This window comes from Dromiciops gliroides, chromosome 2, assembly GCF_019393635.1.
Source record: "Dromiciops gliroides isolate mDroGli1 chromosome 2, mDroGli1.pri, whole genome shotgun sequence".
Lineage (NCBI taxonomy): Eukaryota > Metazoa > Chordata > Mammalia > Microbiotheria > Microbiotheriidae > Dromiciops > Dromiciops gliroides.
Window position 1 is genome coordinate 245,761,514 of NC_057862.1, and position 18,131 is coordinate 245,779,644.

The 18,131-nt window shown below is 38.7% G+C and overlaps 1 protein-coding gene across 1 annotated transcript; it reads left to right on the forward strand.

Annotated features, from left to right (window-relative positions):
• The first annotated feature begins 3,643 nt into the window (after positions 1–3,643).
• On the forward strand, positions 3,644–4,133 carry LOC122738775 (40S ribosomal protein S15). Its single transcript, XM_043980691.1, has one exon. The coding sequence runs from the start codon at positions 3,662–3,664 to the stop codon at positions 4,097–4,099; it is 438 nt and encodes a 145-aa protein (XP_043836626.1). The 5' UTR covers positions 3,644–3,661; the 3' UTR covers positions 4,100–4,133.
• The last annotated feature ends 13,998 nt before the right edge of the window (positions 4,134–18,131 follow it).

Genomic DNA, 18,131 nt, shown 5'->3' on the forward strand with positions numbered 1-18,131 from the left:
AGTCTCATATGGATTTAAAAATTGAGGATAATAAATGATTGCAAAAAATGTGAATACATCTTGACTCAGAACACAATATATAATTATGCAACAATTTCAAATAATACCCCCTTTTTTTTTTACTTAGTATACAATTACTTTTGTGAAAAATCAGAACATACTTAAATACAAGTTAAAGCACAACAGAATCTCAAAGAACTTTTTTTTTTTGAAAAAAGAAAACTTTTACAAATGTTCCCCTCTTTTTTTTTTTTTTTTGGGAATATGCTTATCAAAAATAATACTTCTAGAATCAATTTACACTTGCCATGGCAACCAATTTGCCAGGGAAATGCTTTAAAGAGTTTGATCAAATAATCAGTTGAGGAAAAAAAAATAACAAAAACAAACAACTCAGAATATGGGAGCACAATACTCCTAGAATTAACATTGTATTATGAAATCAAAACCATGTTTCAAAATTAGATAGATGAATGAATAGAAGAAAATACACATGGAACAATAAAATACAGTGAAATTCAAACTAAGGAAATCTAAATGAATATGAACTTAATATCAATAAGAGTATTATAAAATATAAACTTGATCACATGACTATAAAAAGCTTTTACAAATATTCTCCTTGTTTTAGAAACTAAGTATGACACAATCTCAAAAGCATGAAAATCTCTATGAAAATAAACCTATACCATTAATTTCAAAATGTATATGTAATAGCATAGAAATCCTATGTAACCTCTGAATTGATACTATCACTCTGAATGAATTCAGAACACTTTTGATTCTGATATCTAAAATCCCCAATACTCATATCAATACCTTGCTGTTTACTTCTACATTTCTGTAAAATATATATACTTCCATGGCAAAAGAAGCAGAGTCTTGAACTATGTTGATTGTCATTCTTATTCAGCTTAAGTTTTTCTTCTTTAACCCCTCTATATTGTCTGTCGGGCTTTTCACCATACAAATGCTTTATAAGATTACTAATTAAAGACAAAAGCAGGTTAGCAAAATTATGAACAAAACGAGCATATCTGGAATTTAAAGAGTTTTCTAAGATTGTCTCAAAAGCACAGCCAGGCCAAGGAAGGGCTGAGCCTGAAGCTGCAAATGCAGGTAAAAAAAGTTGAGCATGCGCATCAGATCTCTGGACTTCCCAGGCAGGGGAAGCTATGGGCTTGGCCATAGGAGGAGTAGAGGGTGGGGTCTGGAGAGGAGGGGAGGGACCAGAGCAATTTGAATCAGACTTGATTTTGAACTCAGGCCTGGATTCCTCTTCCCCCACTTTGCCTCCAGGTGCTAGGGGATTAAAAGCTTCTAGAGGGTGGGTCATTGCCTCCAGGCATGCAAAATTAGAGCAACAATTAGTGTTAGAATTGGGAAAAGCTGCAGGAATCTCTTCAGGTTTCTCTGAAAAAGCATGGTTGGGAGAGGGAGTGATATTTCCTTGTGTGAGTAAGTTGCTGGCTCTTTTAACAAAAAGAAAAAGAAAAATAGAAAATCCACAAAAACAAAGCATTAACATGATCTTATCTCCCATTTGTCTGGTTAAACAGACTAAAATCAAAAATAGGGTAATTAGGGAGTTTAAAAGGTCCATTGGAAAAAATTTAAAGGGAAAACACAGCCAGTACACCAGTACTTAGCAGTTTAAAGGGCAGGGGAAATTTCTTACCCAACCGGAAGATCAGAAGTGAGGTTCAGCTTTCCTCTTCGTGGTCGCCATCTGTTAAGGGCTAAAATCCTAGCTAGTCTGTCTAAAATATCTAATGAGTGGTCGCCAATAAATTATAAGCTTTAGCAAGAGTTAGACTTTTAAGCATTTATTAAGGAGAATAAGAATTTGGTAAAGAGAGAGAAAGGCCTAGATTCCTATCTATTAAAGGGAGAGCACATTTCTAGCTCCCTTCTCCCCCAGCGTCCACAGGAAAGAGCCCGAGACTGAGCGCCAGTCTCTTCCTTCCTCCTCCCACTAGTCCGCGTCACTTCCTGACTCCTGGTCTTGCCCTCAAAGACGTTCCCTTCATGGGCAGAACTCCTCTACAGTAAGTATCCAGCAGGTGGCGTTATTCCAATCGTTACAATATCTAATAATTGTGCTAGGCCTCAGGTGGATGGATTCTGTCCATGCCACCAGATTGAGTGAAGAAGCCAAGTTAAACCAGGTGCATGCATTAGGGCTAACATGACACCAGAACATTTTTGGATTGAGAGAGGAAGAAACTGGACTATGTCCAGTAATTGTGCTCTACATAGCTGCTCTCATAAGCAAACTATGGACTTCCTGAATGTATTTGGCTGTTCTCTCAGCCTCTATCAGGGTATCTTACATGTACCTGTCTCTCCTCCTGTTGTATATATATTCTCTCCAGGGCCTGCATTGTGGAGTTGAACCATCTCCATCAAACTCATTGTAAGAGCAATTAGTCTCTGAAATGGTGTTTCCATAAATGATAAATCTTGTATTCATTTCACCAAAGACAATTTGATGGTAAAAATGCATGCTACACTGCATAACTTAGGATATACTTGAAATATATATATATATATATATATATATATATATAAAATCCCAAACCATACCCAGAGTATACATAATCACAATGACATACAAATGATAAATGAATGTAAATAGCTGATATTATCAAACATTATTACAGAATCTTCATTAAGCAAGTAAACCACATCATCTTGTCCATGAATTCTCTATCTAGTACAATGACAATAACAAATACTTGAAATGATAAACAATTTATCAAAAGGAAATAAAACATCAGTGAGACTCAGTATGTTCATTAATTGCCTTATAAATCAAGCAATAAGGTTCAATAACCCTTTTTAGAAGACAGAGCCATGTGCTCTTGGTGGAGAAGTTCTTCACCTATAGGAGGAAAAGCTTGTTTAAGGTAAGAGCTTATAATGCTTCACCACATTTTTTAAACTGGTTCCCCAATTCTCTGCATGCCAAAGTGGCAGGGGTTTCTGAATCATCATTGATTCTTCTAATACTGTCATAATGACCATTATGGTAAAAAATATGGAGTTCTTTAGCATTGACTTTGTGCCACAAATTTGCCATAGAGGTTCATTCAACTGGTGAATGATTACATTTAATTGGTTATGTTTGGCAAAGGCTATAATGGCATCATTCCCAGCACAAGTACCAGCTTTTTTTCAAATTAGCAACATATTCTTCAAAGGGAATATCTGTTTCTATAAAAGACCTAAAGTCTTCTTTATGACTGAGCATATAATTAGCAGTTTCTTGTCTGTGTTTGAGATGGTTTTTGGAATGACCTTCTAACTGGTCTCCAAGGTCTCTGAAAAGACAATTTCCATCTTCTGATACCGTATGGAGTTTGAGTCCAAGGGTTTGCAATTGAGTGATAATGCTTGCAAATTGGAACTATTACCCCTGTGCTCTGTTTGGTTTCTTTGTTCTTTAGCAGCTGGTTGAGTTTTATCTGAAATTACTTTACCCACAATTGGTGCAGGCTTCACATGGGAACAATGAATCCAAGATTCTTTTTCTCCAATTTTAATAGCAGTAAGAGTTGTCAATAATACCTGAAAAGGTCCCTCCCAAGCAGACTAGGTCCCACTGGTCCACTGAAAATTCTTAATATATACATTGTCACTTTTCCTGACAGCAGACAAGATGGCGGAAGTGGAGCAGAAGAAGAAGCGAACCTTCCGGAAGTTCACGTACCGTGGCGTGGACCTGGATCAGCTCCTGGACATGTCCTATGAACAGCTCATGCAGTTGTACAGCGCCCGGCAGCGGCGGAGACTCAACCGGGGTCTGCGGCGCAAGCAGCATTCCCTCCTTAAGCGCCTGAGGAAGGCCAAGAAGGAGGCACCCCCCATGGAAAAGCCAGAGGTCGTGAAGACTCACCTTCGAGACATGATCATCCTGCCAGAGATGGTGGGCAGTATGGTGGGCGTCTACAACGGCAAGACCTTCAATCAGGTTGAAATTAAGCCCGAGATGATTGGACACTACCTGGGCGAATTCTCTATCACCTACAAGCCTGTGAAACATGGCCGGCCGGGTATTGGAGCCACCCACTCTTCTCGTTTCATCCCTCTCAAGTAACCCAGATCCTAACAATAAAAACAAGAAGGTTCTTAAAAATATATATATATATATATATATATATATATATATATATATATATATATATATATATATATATATATATATATATATATATATATATACATTGTCTCCAGGACTTAAATCATGCAAGGAAAAGTCTAAAGGACCAGCTTGTACAGCAACTCCTGCTTCATGGAGTTCACGTAGCCTAGTTTGTAGTTCCTGTATATAGGAAGCAACAGAAGTATCACCTCCCACCAGTGATGTATAGACTGGGGAAAAAAAGTTTTAGCTTGGATAGGAGGGTGATCAAAAAGCATCTCATAAGGAGATATGTGGAGTTCACCTCTTGGTCTACTGCACAGATAGAATAATGCCAAGGGTAGAACATCAGGCCATTTTAAATGGGTTTCAGTACATAATTTGCCAATCATGCTCTTAAGCTCTTTATTCATACGTTCAACTTGGCCTGAACTTTGAGGGTGGTAAGGAGAATGAATTCTAGGAGTTACTCCCAAGAAAGAATAAATCTGGGAGAGAATTGAATCTGTAAAATGTGTACCTCTATCAGAGTCAATGTATGCTGGTGGCCCAAAGTGAGGAACAATTTCTTTAAGGAGAGCTTTGGCCACAAAACCAGCAATTGCTCTTGGGGCAGGAAAAGCCTCCACCCATCAAGTGAGCTGGTCAACAATAACAAGGCAAAATTTATATTGTTCTGCTTTGGGCATAGAAATAAAGTCAATTTGTAGATGTTCAAAAGGTGTATATGCCAAAGGGTGCCCTCCATATGCTTTAGCACAGAAGGCATGTTGATTGTAAGAATCACATGTGGAGCAGCCTGAGCAGATTCGAGATGCTATGTTAGTTATACCTGGTGCTAAGCAGGTCCTTCTAACTGAGTCCACAATGCCTTGTGTGCCAAAATGGCTTTAGTTGATATGGCTGAGAAACCCCATGATGACCTTCAATTCTGTTATAGCTGAGAGATGCTGGAAATCCAGCTGTAAAGGTTCTGGGACAGAAATTTTGGTTAGAACTATAAGAGGCTTAGTAATTTCAACAAAAGAGGGTATCCATTGTCTGCAATACCCAGCTGCTCCCAGAATGGCCCTTAACTGCTTCTTAGTAGAGGGAGCAGCGAGTTGTTGAATAGCCTAGACTCACTTAGAAGAGACAGAGCGAGTTCCAGCAGCCAGAATGAAGCCCAAATATTCTACCTGAGGTAAACACCATTGTACCTTTGACTTAGAGACCTTGTAGCCTCTCTTGTATAGTTCTAATAATAAATGGCAGCTGTCTTCCTGACAGGTATCAGCATCAAGGGAGGCTAAGGGTAAATCATCTACATACTGCACTAAAGTGTTACCTTTAAAAGTAATAGAGGTGAGGTCCTCTTGTAAAATTTGAGAAAATAATGTAGGACTGTCCACAAATCTCTGTGGGAGTCTAGTCCAGGTCCACTGTGCATTTTTCCAGGTAAAGGCAAATAAATACTGGAAGTCCTCATGCACCGGTATAGAGAAAAAGGCAGAGCAGAGGTCTACCATTGTGAAGCATGTAGCCTCACATGAGATTGAAGAAACTATGATGGCAGGATTAGGGACTATAGCATGTCTAGGAATAACATAATTGTTAATATAGCCAAAATCTTGTACAAAATAATAAACAGGTTTGCCATCTGGGCCAGACTTGGGTTTTTTAACTGGCAAAATGGGAGTATTACATGGAGAATGATGGCATGGGATAATAATACCCTGACTTTTCAGAGCCTCAATTATAGGGGTGATCCCTTCTATAGCTTCTTTAGACAATGGGTACTGTGGAATGGATGGAGGTGGTCCCCCTTTAACTTTAATAGTAACAGGCATAGCAGATTTAAGGAGCCCCACTTGAGTAGAGGATGAGGCCCATAGGGACTCAGGAATGTCAGATGGGATTTTGGATGTATCCCCTACTGCTTCTTGAGCATCTGCAATCAAAATTGGTAATAAATGCACAGTATCCTCTGGCAACCACAGAGAGACAGCCCCATCTGGAGCACAAGATATGGTTGCTCTAAGTTTACAAAGGAGATCACGACCTAATAAATTTACAGGGGCATCAGGCATAAGTAAAAATGAACATTCTACAGTTAAAAGCCCTATAGATACCATGCAAAGGGTTAATTCTGCCTCTGTTTGGGCCTTACCTGAGACTCCTACCACATTTAAAGATCCAAAAGCTTTGCATCCAGGGTCTGGTTTATGCACTAAGACTGATTTAGAGGCTCCTGTATCTAACAGACAATCATAATACATGTCCCCAACTTTGAGGGTCACATAGGGTTTGTTACTCTGGGGAGGTGAATGGATTGGTACAAGAGGGTTCAAAAATTCAGGATCTGGAAAAGTAAAACTTTCTGTATTTATTTTCCACTCCTCCCCTGGATACTGTCAGTCCTGTGTCTCCCTCTGAGGGATTCTAGAGTTACCCCAGTTCTGATTCTGTCCTTCTGTACCTCCCTGATAGGGTCTACAATTATACTGATTCTGGTAGTAATAAGGTCTGTAATTATCTTGGTTGTTTCCTTTCTGGTAAAAATTTCCATAATTATTCTGGTTTCTCCTGAAAAAATATTCCAGACCCTCAGTTACTGCCCACTTTAGTTCTTGCTTTCTAATTCTACATTCTCTCAATGAGTGTCCTTGTTTTTCATAGTACTGACATCCCTTAGGGGTTTTGTCCTGACCTTTAAATGCCTGACCTGAAAGTGCTGGTGCCAGAATGCTTTGCTTAGCCGTATTGTCTTCATTCACCTCAAAGATATAGGTGGCAATTTCTTTAAGCCTTTCTACAACCATATCTTTCCAGCCTAGTCACTGTGTCATAAAAAATTTACGGATTTCTGGCAATGATTGATATACAAATGTATTATATACAATATAGGAGTCTTTTGAGTCTAGTGGGTCCAGTCTTGTAAGTTGCCTAGCAGCTTCACAAAGTCTATCATTAAAATCTATTAGGTTGTTCATTAGGCTCCTGAACAAGTTTTAAAAGCTTTTGCCAGTTGTCAGATTTCTTAGAAAAGGATTCCATTCTTTTCAGTAGCATTTCCCTAGCATTTTTTAATTCTTGGAATTGCTGTGGATCATTATAATCCCAGTTTGACTCCTGGAGAGGGCACTCTGTTAATGCTTCCCCAGAGGCCACCAAGGAATTTCCTGCTGTGACAAAATCTGCAATTTCACTTGGGGATAGTATAATTTCCATAAGACAAGTGACATTGGCTCAAGTGGGTTGATATGTATTAAATATAGACCTTAACTGCGAAATTACTGCCTTCAGATTCTGATCAAACCTAGGTATAAGTTTCTTCCATGCTCTCAGATCCTTTGGATTGAATGGGCTATATATTTTACACTGTGCTCCTCTGTGAGCTGTAACATTCTGTAGGGGGAGCAGTTTCTGTTGATCTGATTCTAAAGACTGGTCTAAATCTGTTTCTGAACTCAGGTCATCTCCAATAGAGGGACCTGTACTGGTATCCCTCTGAATACATGGTCTACTATGGTCATATCCCTTCCTCTCTTTACAGCTTTTTGGGGAAAAATACCACATTGCAATAATGACAATAACGAGAATAAAATTTATAGCCATTTGAGCTATAATGATAGTGGTATAGTAAAGTTCGAATTTAGTTGTAATGCTTCCAGTAATATTGTATATGTGCTCAGTGGGAAAGATAAACTCTCCTATACCATTGTTCCAAAGATTTTTTACTGTGTTTGTGAGGAGGAAACCAGCAATGCCATGAATAAGTATTGAGCAGGCCAACAGTTTAAATCGGGACAATATGCTGTCCCAAAATATGCCAATTAGAATATACAAGGGGGGAGCCAAATATTCAATCATGGTGCAGTTCAAAATGAACCGGCTTGGGGTATCTAGGTGGCACAGTGGATAGAGCACCAGCCCTGGAGTCAGGCAAACCTGAGTTCAAATCTGGCCTCAGACACTTAACACTTACTAGCTGTGTGACCCTGGGCAAGTCACTTAACCCCAATTGACTCACTTAAAAAAAAAAAATGAACCGGCTTTTCTCTGACCAGCAAGATAAATGCTAAGGTTTTTTTAAGAGCAAGGGAGATTGCCTAAGGGGGCAGTGGGGGAAGGGCAAGAAGGTCCCCCAGGTAAGTTGGATTGTGGCCAAATAAGGGGGAGGGGGGGTGGGTTAAAGAAATTCACTAGGTTAATCAACTCCTGGTTTACTCGCCAAAAACTGTGGGGACCAGTTTTTAATTGGGAAGTATTAGCTAAGTGGCTCGCCAAAATATTGGGGCAAGGAAGGAGACTGGCAGCCTCCCTCAAAACAGAACAGGATTTATTTAACAAGAACGAACTTACAAAAAACAAAAAAAAACACACAAACAGGATCAGGAGGATCAAGGGAAAGGAAATAAAATGGGGCAAGGGAAATTATACAACCTGAAAAAATACCACTGCCCAGGAATAAACTGAGAATACATAGCAGAACTCCTGTCGCCTTCCAGCATCCAGCTAGAATACCCAATTCTCCTCCCCCAATCCCAGAAAAACCCCACACAACCCCAGCCAATGGGATGGCCACTCTGACAGTCACATGACTGCCCTCACTAGGCTTCCAATCATTATAATTTTGCCAGGCCCATGTAGGCATCAGCGAGTGGTGATGACGTGAGGTGCCAGGGCTATGGCAATGGCTACAACCAGTGGGTGGAGCACCATGCGGTTTGCAGAGCCCCAGGCCAGTATGTGCTGAGGCATAAAAACCTCAAATAACAATTAATTATTTACAGGGAGAACACATTCAGAGTGAGGTCTGAAGCAGAAAATACTATACCTGAAAAATGAGTTTGGATAAGAACAGGTAATCAATGCTAGATATTGCAGGGTCATTCCTAATCAAATCATGATATTGTGGGGAAATTCTGAGTCACTTATCAATATCAGACTGGGGTGGGGGTGTTTCCTAATCAAGACTAGAAATTGGATGAAGGTTCAAGTTGGAACGACTCAGGACTGTGGAAATACACAGGCTGTCTGCTATTGCTTTTATGTTTATGGTCATTAGGACTAAGTAGCCTAAGTGATTCCAAAATGAAATTCTATGATTTATAATTATAAAATTGAATAACATATCTCACAATCAGTTATCACACTCTAAGATATATAAGAAACAGAATCAGCTACATAAGAACATTCCACAATAGGTCCAAGAATATGAGCAGATATGTAACGATTGGAATGATGCCACCTGCTGGAAACTTACTGTAGGAAAGCTCTGCCATGAGGAGAATGCCTCTGCGGGCAAGGCCATGTGGCTTTTCTTTGGTGTCAGGAAGTGACGTTTGCTTGTGCTTTCATGAAGATGCTGGTGGAGAGTGGAGCTAGAAATGCACTATCCCTTTGAAAGATAGATGAATCTAGACCTTTCTCTCTTTACCAAATTCTTATTCTCCTTAATAAATGCTTAAAAGTCTAACTCTTGCTAAAGCTTATAATTTATTAGCGACCACTCATTAGATATTTTAGACAGACTCACTATAATTTTAGTCCCTTACAGATGGTGACTTGGAAAAGAAAAACAAGTCATATACAATCACATAAAAAAAAAATACTACAAATGACTAACAATTAGAGAAATGCAAATTAAAACAACTCAGGTTATAGCTTATACGATCAGATTAGCAAGGGTGACCAAAAAAGGAAATGACAATTGTTATAGAAGCTGTGGGATACTGTTATAATTAGGGGGTCTATGAACTGATCTACCCATTCTGAAAAGAAATTTGGAAATATATCTCCCAAATCACTAACCTATGACTCAGAAATACTAGGCTTATATCTTAAATACTACATTTGCATCCAAAAGAGCTAAAAGAACAAGTTGAAGGACCCATTTGTACAAAAATATGATACCATTTTTGTTGTTGTAGTAGAAAAATACTGGAAACTAAAGGGATAACCATCAATTGGGAGATGATTGAATAAATTATGGTAAATATACAATTGAATATTATAAGAAACAGATAAAAGGGCATTTTTCAGAAACAAACATGTTTAAAGGCATGCTTTTTCAGACTTCCATGAAGTTGAAGATTTTAAGGGACAAAGAGGCGGTTAAATGGTGAAGTGGATAGAGCTCCTGGTCTGGAATCAGGAAGACCTGAGTTAAAATCCAGTCTCAGACACTCACTAACTGTGTGACCCTGGGCAAATTGCTAAACTCTGTTTGCCTCAGTTTCCTCATCTGTAAAATGAGCTGAAGAAGGAAATGGCAAATCACTCTAGTATCTTTGCCAAAAACAAACAAGATGGAGTCATGAAGAGTGGCTACAACTGAACAACAACAAAAAAGTGGCAAAGAGAGACAATGAAATGTTAGCATGAGATCCTTTCAGATGGCAAATTATTCTATGACATATAAAAAGCAGACTAGAGAAACTTACCTCAGAGCATGCACTGCTTCAGCAACTTTGTCTTTAACAATTCACTTGCCTAAAAACCAACAGGAACCTGGGAAATGTACTGGGCTGTCATCAATCACACTGTTCATTGGGGTGGAGTCTGTCACTGAGCAAACCCAATTCTGAACTAGGAACAGTTGTCCAACAGAAAGATCTGTACCTCTCCTATCTCCTGCCTGAAAGGGGGGTGGGGGAGGAGGGAAATCTCGGAGTCAAGTACCTGAGGGAATAGAACTGGATAGAATTCTGCTAATCCTAGGCTAAAGGTCTCTGTCCATTCTATTAATTAATTAATTAATTAATTAATTAATTAATTTGTTTATTCATTCATTCATTTATTTGGGGTTTTTGTTGATTTGTTTGTTTTGGTGAGGCAGTTGGGGTTAAGTGACTTGCCCAGGATCACACAGCTAGTAAGTGTCAAGTGTCTGAGGCCAGATTTGAACTCAGGTCCTCCTGAATCCAGGGCTGGTGCTCTATCCACTGCACCACCTAGCTGCTCCATCTCTGCCCATTCTAAAAGAGCACAGCAACACTCCTACCAAAGAGGGTAATGTAACAAACACCCCAGATGAAAGTGCATAATAACACCTAGCTCAGCTGAGCCCAGGAGTGGTGAAGATGGCAGCTGCCCATTGAAGAGTAAGTCTAGGGAGCCCAGTAGATAGACTTGTCCAACATAGTTGTCACATCCTATATGGAACCAGCAGAGTAGACAAAAAACAACCCTGCCTAGTACAATATATCCAACCAAGATGATGTTGCTTGTAATGAGCAAGCCCAGTTGATCCACTTACCTAGCTGAGATGCTATGCTCTCTGGGGAGCCCAGTCAGCCTAGCAACAGAATGATTCATCTAGCAGCATGTTCTACCTAGTGAACTTTGTGAGATTTTCTAGAAAGGATAGTAAGTAATTTTGGAGCTGTGAGTTTCCTTGGCTCATGTGCTTTCAATGTGTTCTCACTATCTTGTAAATTTAATTGGTGCCCACTTTCCTCACCCCAACTCTATGTATCTTTGTGGAAGAGTGTCCTGGGTTTTTTTTTTTTTTAAAGAATTCTTTGTAACTAATGCTTTTGCTATCATATCTGAGTAAATAGCTTTGCTCAGAATTAATTGAATCTACTGACTGGTTGTTGATGGAACGCTTGCTAGGAGTAGTCATACCCAGGATAACCCCTAGAATTTGAGTTAGAAGTCACACCTATGGGAACTCAACCTTCTAGTGAGGTTGCATATTGGGAGAGAGAGTCCAGCAGGAATGCTACAACTGGGAAGACTTATATGAACTGATATAGCATGAAATGAGCAGAATCAGGATAACAATTATGCAAAGAATAAAAATTTTGCAAGTTTTAAGAACTCCAATCAAAGCAATGGTCAACTATGATTCCAGAGGACTGATAATGAAACATGTTTCTCACCTTCTTGATTAGAAGTGAAGAATGAGACACACGGTTTCAGACATGGACAATATGGACTTGTTTTGCTCAACTTTGGTTCGAAGGGAGGGTTTTGGAGAATGGATAATTAGAGAGAATAGGAGGGGTAATGATAGTGATGAAAAAATTTGATTTTAGGGTGTCTCTCCTGAAGTTTGCCCTGGGCATCGGAATTGCTATTTAGGGTTCTGTCTATTACCTACCTCAAGGCTATGCTAATCTACCATGAGGTTTAACATGTGTCTCCTCTCTTGGCCATCAAACAAGTCAAAACAAAAGGAAAGAACACTACAATGTGGTTGTTGAAATCCCACCCAATCCTATTAGCCAAAGAAACAGATAAAAACAATTTTCTTGGAAAGGCTATGAACAGAGTCATCCTAAGGCCTGGAAAATGTATAGGGAATATCATATTTCACTACCTCCTGAACAAGTGTAATCAGGTTGGATACTTGACCTAGCCTGAGAGTTCCTGCCAGTCAAACTGAAACCCTCCAACATTTCTAAGATTATTCACATGTCAATTACTTTTTTTTTTTGCCACTTAAAGTGAATTTAGTTAGCATCAAGTTACCCAATTGGGAATGGAAAAAAAATCAGGTGCAGTCAAAGGCTAACTTCTTCAAAGGGAACTATCAAAGCTTGTCATCTTGTTTGGTTTGCAACAGGACCAGAAAACTAAACTTACAAATATGTTTTGCTTCCTAACTCCTCATAGCAAACGAGATTCAACATCTGTTTGAGTTGCTAGCTTGTGGCAGCACGCTTATGTGGTGAAGCTTAGCCTCAGCAGGTGAAAAAAAAAATAAACAAATGGGACTTAAAATAATTAGCATCCATGCAGAGCAACTCTGACCTTAGAATAGCTGCTTTCAGCATTTCTTTTAGCTAAATAAATGGACTGGTGGGCAGGAATAGGAGTATGAGATTCAGGTTGAGATACAAGTCAGGAATTTCCAAGGATTTTGAAAGGCCAAACTGAAGCAAAAAGATCATTGCAAGATCCATTACCCATTGGAAAGTGGTGTTCAAACCAAATGCTTATTTGAAGATATGAAATTTACTATATTTGCTGGTATCTTTTATTTTAGTTGAAAGAGTGGCTTGGTCAGCAAATGCTTCTCAAATATAAATATTTTCTTTGATCTTCCTGATGAAGGCTGTGTTTATTTTGTTGCTGGGGGATAACTAAAGATTTTGGCAATAATTTTCTTGGTCTATCTTTGACTTCACTTTTTCCTATTAGCTCCTTTCCTTTCCTATTGACTGGTAATAATTAGGAGATTTTGATGGCTAGCTGTGGTAGTCAGAGATCAAGTATATTTTTGCCTCATATTTGGGGCAGGTGCTTCAAAAGCTGGTTTATGTAGGACTAATCACATTTATTTGAATTTTTCAAAATAGTTTATCATTTTTATTCTTTCTTCTAATTTTTTAGTTGCAATCTTTGCAAGTGGATTGTTTGGCAATATAGATATAAATTATAGATACATAGTTACATAGCAGGTTACACTGGGTCACAGGGACTTGGGGCGACATCATGGTATAATGGATATATTTAGATAGATCTAGACTACCCCACCTGATGTCTGTCAGGAGATGGGATTTCCTTTTTTTGTAGAGAGTAGATGGATGACCATGACTGGACAATTATTCCCAGTCTCTTATCTTTAAGAGGGGTGTTGGGTTAGAAGTATATCTATCGCACATTAAACATTTGCAGTCTAGGAGTACAATGCTCTTCTGGGGTTCAGGATAAAAGCCATTTTCCCTAGTCACTCTAGGTGGGAAATAATCCCATCTCATGCTGGGATGATAACAGCTTAATCCCAGGCAGTTTAGCTTCCCTTCCACCAAATACTCATTACACAAAAGACAGTCACAGATAGTAAGCACATTTATCAAAGCAAGAAGTCAAACAGAAATTGGGGGAAGACTACACAAGAGTAAATGGTCTCTGTGATTCAAGAGTAAGATGAAAAGTCAGCTCAAGCAAGGAGAAAACAATCTCACCTGAAAATTCTGAACTTAATGGGTTTGGGGGGGTAGAGAAATTGGTAACCAAGGGATATATTGGGATGCTAGCTTTGCCCACACACATATGGTTCTTAGGAAGTCCTCCATTTGCAACTCAAACCCCACATCTTCCTCTTCCTTCTTCTTTTCTTCCTTCCCCTTCTATTTCCTTCTCCTCCCTCTCCCTCTCCTTTTTCCTCTTCCTCCCTCTCTCTCCCTTCCCCTTCTCTCTTCTCCTTCTCTTCTTCCTCCTTCCTCTTTCCCTTCTTCTTCCCCTTCCCCTCCTCCTTCTCCTTTTTCTTCTCTTGCTTCTTCTTCTTCTCCTTCTTTTCCATCTCCTTTGTCTCTATCCATCTATCATCTATCTATCTATCTATCTATCTATCTATCTATCTATCTATCTATCTATCTATCTATCTATCTATATCTTTTTCCTCTTCAAAAGGGTACCAAGAGCTAACATTTCTAAATGGTATAGGAATTCTATGATTTTATCTATACAAATATGGTATTATTATTATTATGCTTCATTTCCCATACTATTTTGTGATCTTAAAGAGAGCATCAAGCTCTCTTATTCTTAGCCCCTAGCATAGTGCAATATGGTAGGTGCTTAATAAATGCTCTTTTTTTGTTGTTGTTGTTTTTTGCGGGGCAATGAGGGTTAAATGATTTGCCCAGGGTCACACAGCTAGTAAGCGTCAAGTGTCTGAGGCCAGATTTAAACTCAGGTCCTCCTGAATCCAGGGGCGGTGCTTTAACCACTGCACCACCTAGCTGCCCCATAAATGTTCTTTTTAAAAGTCATCTGAGAAAAGAAGTGCTGACGGGATCACAGAATCATAGAAATCTTACAGATAGAAAGAGTCCTAACAATTATCTACCTTTACTGCAAAGTTTACAGACACACAAAAAATAAGGCCTGAAGTATGACTTACTCAAGTCCACACAGCCAACTTGGCAAACTTGGAAATAAAATCCATGAAGGGGGAAACTTCTTTCCTCTTTTCACAGTGCAACTGGGCATATCAATAGAGGTTAGAACAATAGGAGACAGTGAATCATACCTTGAAACAAGAGACCAGCTAAGAAGGCATGGATGTGGAGAGATACTCATATAAGGGAGGAGATAGTTTTGGGGAATGCAGTCTCTCATGGTAGAGGGAAATTCTAGTTCTGGACTAAAGAAAATACTCAACCATGAGAATCTGACAGGGCAGCTTACCCAGCAGAGAGCTACACCTAAGTGGAGCTGCATGATGACTCTGTGAAAAAAGAAGGAACTTCTAGCACTAAACATTATGAATTACCTTCTCTCTCTCTCTCTGTCTCTCTTGGTCTCTCTCTGTCTCTCTCTCTCTCTTTTGCTCTCTTACTCTCACACACACACACATGCAAACACATGTATGTATGTGTGTAAAATCTGTATGTATTAGTGGGAGAATAAAGCTTAAGTTTTTGAGGGTAATGTTTGATGCCAGTTGGTAACATATTAGTTATTTCCTTTACTAAAAACTATTGGTTGATTGTTCTTGGGAAATATAGTTGGAGGACCAGAAGCTACAATGTAATAAGTGTAGTTCCATCTGTTTACCTCTAGAACCCTGAGGTAGTAGCCATCCCTTGGAGATCAAATCTCCAAGTAAAAATGGGAGCTGGGGAGTAGTTGTCTATCTATGTTCTTTATATCTCTTTTTGGGTCATGAATTCTTCCGCTATCCATAGATCTCACAGGTGATTTTTTTCCTTGCCTTGCTAATTTGTTTATGATATCACCCCTTTATTTCTAAATCATGTACTCATTTTGAGGTTATTTTTATATGTGTTTCTGAGATGTTAATCCATAACCAGTTTCTGCCAAACTACATTCTGGTTTTCCCAGTATTTTTTGTCAAATAGTGAGTTCTTGTTCCAATAGCTGGGAACTTTGGGCTTATGAAACACTAGGTTATTGTGCCCATTTGCTTCCGTATGTGCCTAATCTGTTCCATTGATCAACCAATCAATTTCTTATCCAGTTTTGATAATTATACCTTTGTAATATGATTTGAAATCTAGCACTGCTAGATCTCCTTCCTTCCCATTTTTCTTTCACTGATTCCTTTTATATTCTCAAGCTTTTATTCCTTTACATGAATTTTTTTTTTTTTGGCTATAGAAAGTAGTTCTTTGGTAGTTTGATTGGGATGGCACTAAATAAATAAGTTTAGGTAGTGTTCATTTTTATTGTATTGGTTTGGCCTACCCAGGGAAAATTAATATTTCTCCAATTATTTATATCTATATTTGTGTGGAATGTTTTGTAACTGTGTTCATATAGTTCTGTGTATTTTATACTGTCTATAATTATTTTAAATGGAATTTCCATTTCTATCTCTTCCTGGTAGGTTTTGTTTTTGGGGGGAGATAATATATAAGAATACTAACGATGGGGGCGGCTAGGTGGCGAAGTGGATAAAACACTGGCCCTGGATTCAGGAGTACCTGAGTTAAAATCCAGCTTCAGACACTTGACACTTACTAGTTGTATGACCCTGGGAAAGTCACGTAACCCCCATTGCCCCCCCCCCCCCACACACAAAAAGAATACTAATGATTTATATTGGCTTTATTTTATATCCTACAACTTTGCTGAAATTTATATTTGTTTTGACTAGGGTTTTTTGTTTTGTTTTGTTTTGTTTGGGGGGGGGCAGGGAAATGAGGGTTTAGTGACTTGCCCAGGGTCACACAGCTAGTAAGTGTCAAGTATCTGAAGGCAAATTTGAACTCAGGTCCTCCTGAATCCAGGGCCAGTCCTTTATGCACTGCTCCACCTAGCTGCCCCCTTGACTAGTTTTTTGTTTTTGTTTTTAATTGACTCTCGGGGCAGCTAGGTGGAGCAGTGGATAAAGGACTGGCCCTGGATTCAGGAGGACCTGAGTTCAAATCCAACCTCAGACACTTGACACTTACTGGCTGTGTGACCCTGGGCAAGTCACTTAACCCCCATTGCCCCAGAAAAAAAAAATTGACTCTCTAGGGTTCTTTAAGTAAGCCATCATATAATCTGTAAAAATGTTCTAGTTTTATTTTCCCATTGCCTATTCTTGTTCCTTCAATTCTTTTTTCTTGTCTTATTACTATGGCTAACATTTCTAGTACACTAATGAATAAAAAATAACAATAATGAAATCCTTGCTTCCTCCCCTGCCCCGATTTTATTGTAAAGACTTCTAATTTATCCCCATTGCAAATAATGCTTGCTCTTGGTTTTAGATAGATTTTTGTTGTTATTCAGTTGTTCAGTCATATCCAACTCTTCATTAGCTCAAGGACCAGAGAGTCCATGGAGTTTTCTTAGCAAAGATATTGGAATGGGTCACCATTTCCTTCTCTAGAAGATTTATACAGATGACACCTCATTTAAGAAATGCTCCTATCTATTTCTATGTCTTCTAGTGTCTTTTTAAAATAAAGAAATTTTTAAAGTATGCTTCAATTTGAACTCAGAGTTCATCATTTCTTTCACTGAAAATAGCATTTTTCATCATGGGTCCTTTGGAACTATCTTCAATCATTGTTTTGTTCAAAGTAGCTATTTGTTAAAATTCACTCTTTGCAGATGATATGATGTTATACTTAGAAAATCCTAGAGAATCAACTAAAAAGCTACTTGAAATTATTAACAACTTTAGGAAAGTTTCAAGATACAAAATAAACCCACATAAATCATCAGCATTTTTATATATTACCAACAAAGTCCAGCAACAACAGATAGAAAGAGAAAATCCATTTAAAATAACTGTGGACAGGGGGCAGCTAGGTGGCACAGTAGCTAAAGCACTGGCCCTGGATTCAGGAGGACCTGAGTTCAAATCCAGCCTCAGACACTTGACACTTACTACCTGTGTGACCCTGGGCAAGTCACTTAACCCTCATTGTCCTGCCCCTCCCCCAAAACAAAACAAAATAAAATTGTAGACAATATAAAATACTTGGGAATCTACATGCCAAGACAAAACCAGGAGCTATATTACTAGAACTATAAAACACTTTTCACACAAATAAAGTCAGATCATCTAAACAATTGGAAAACAGAG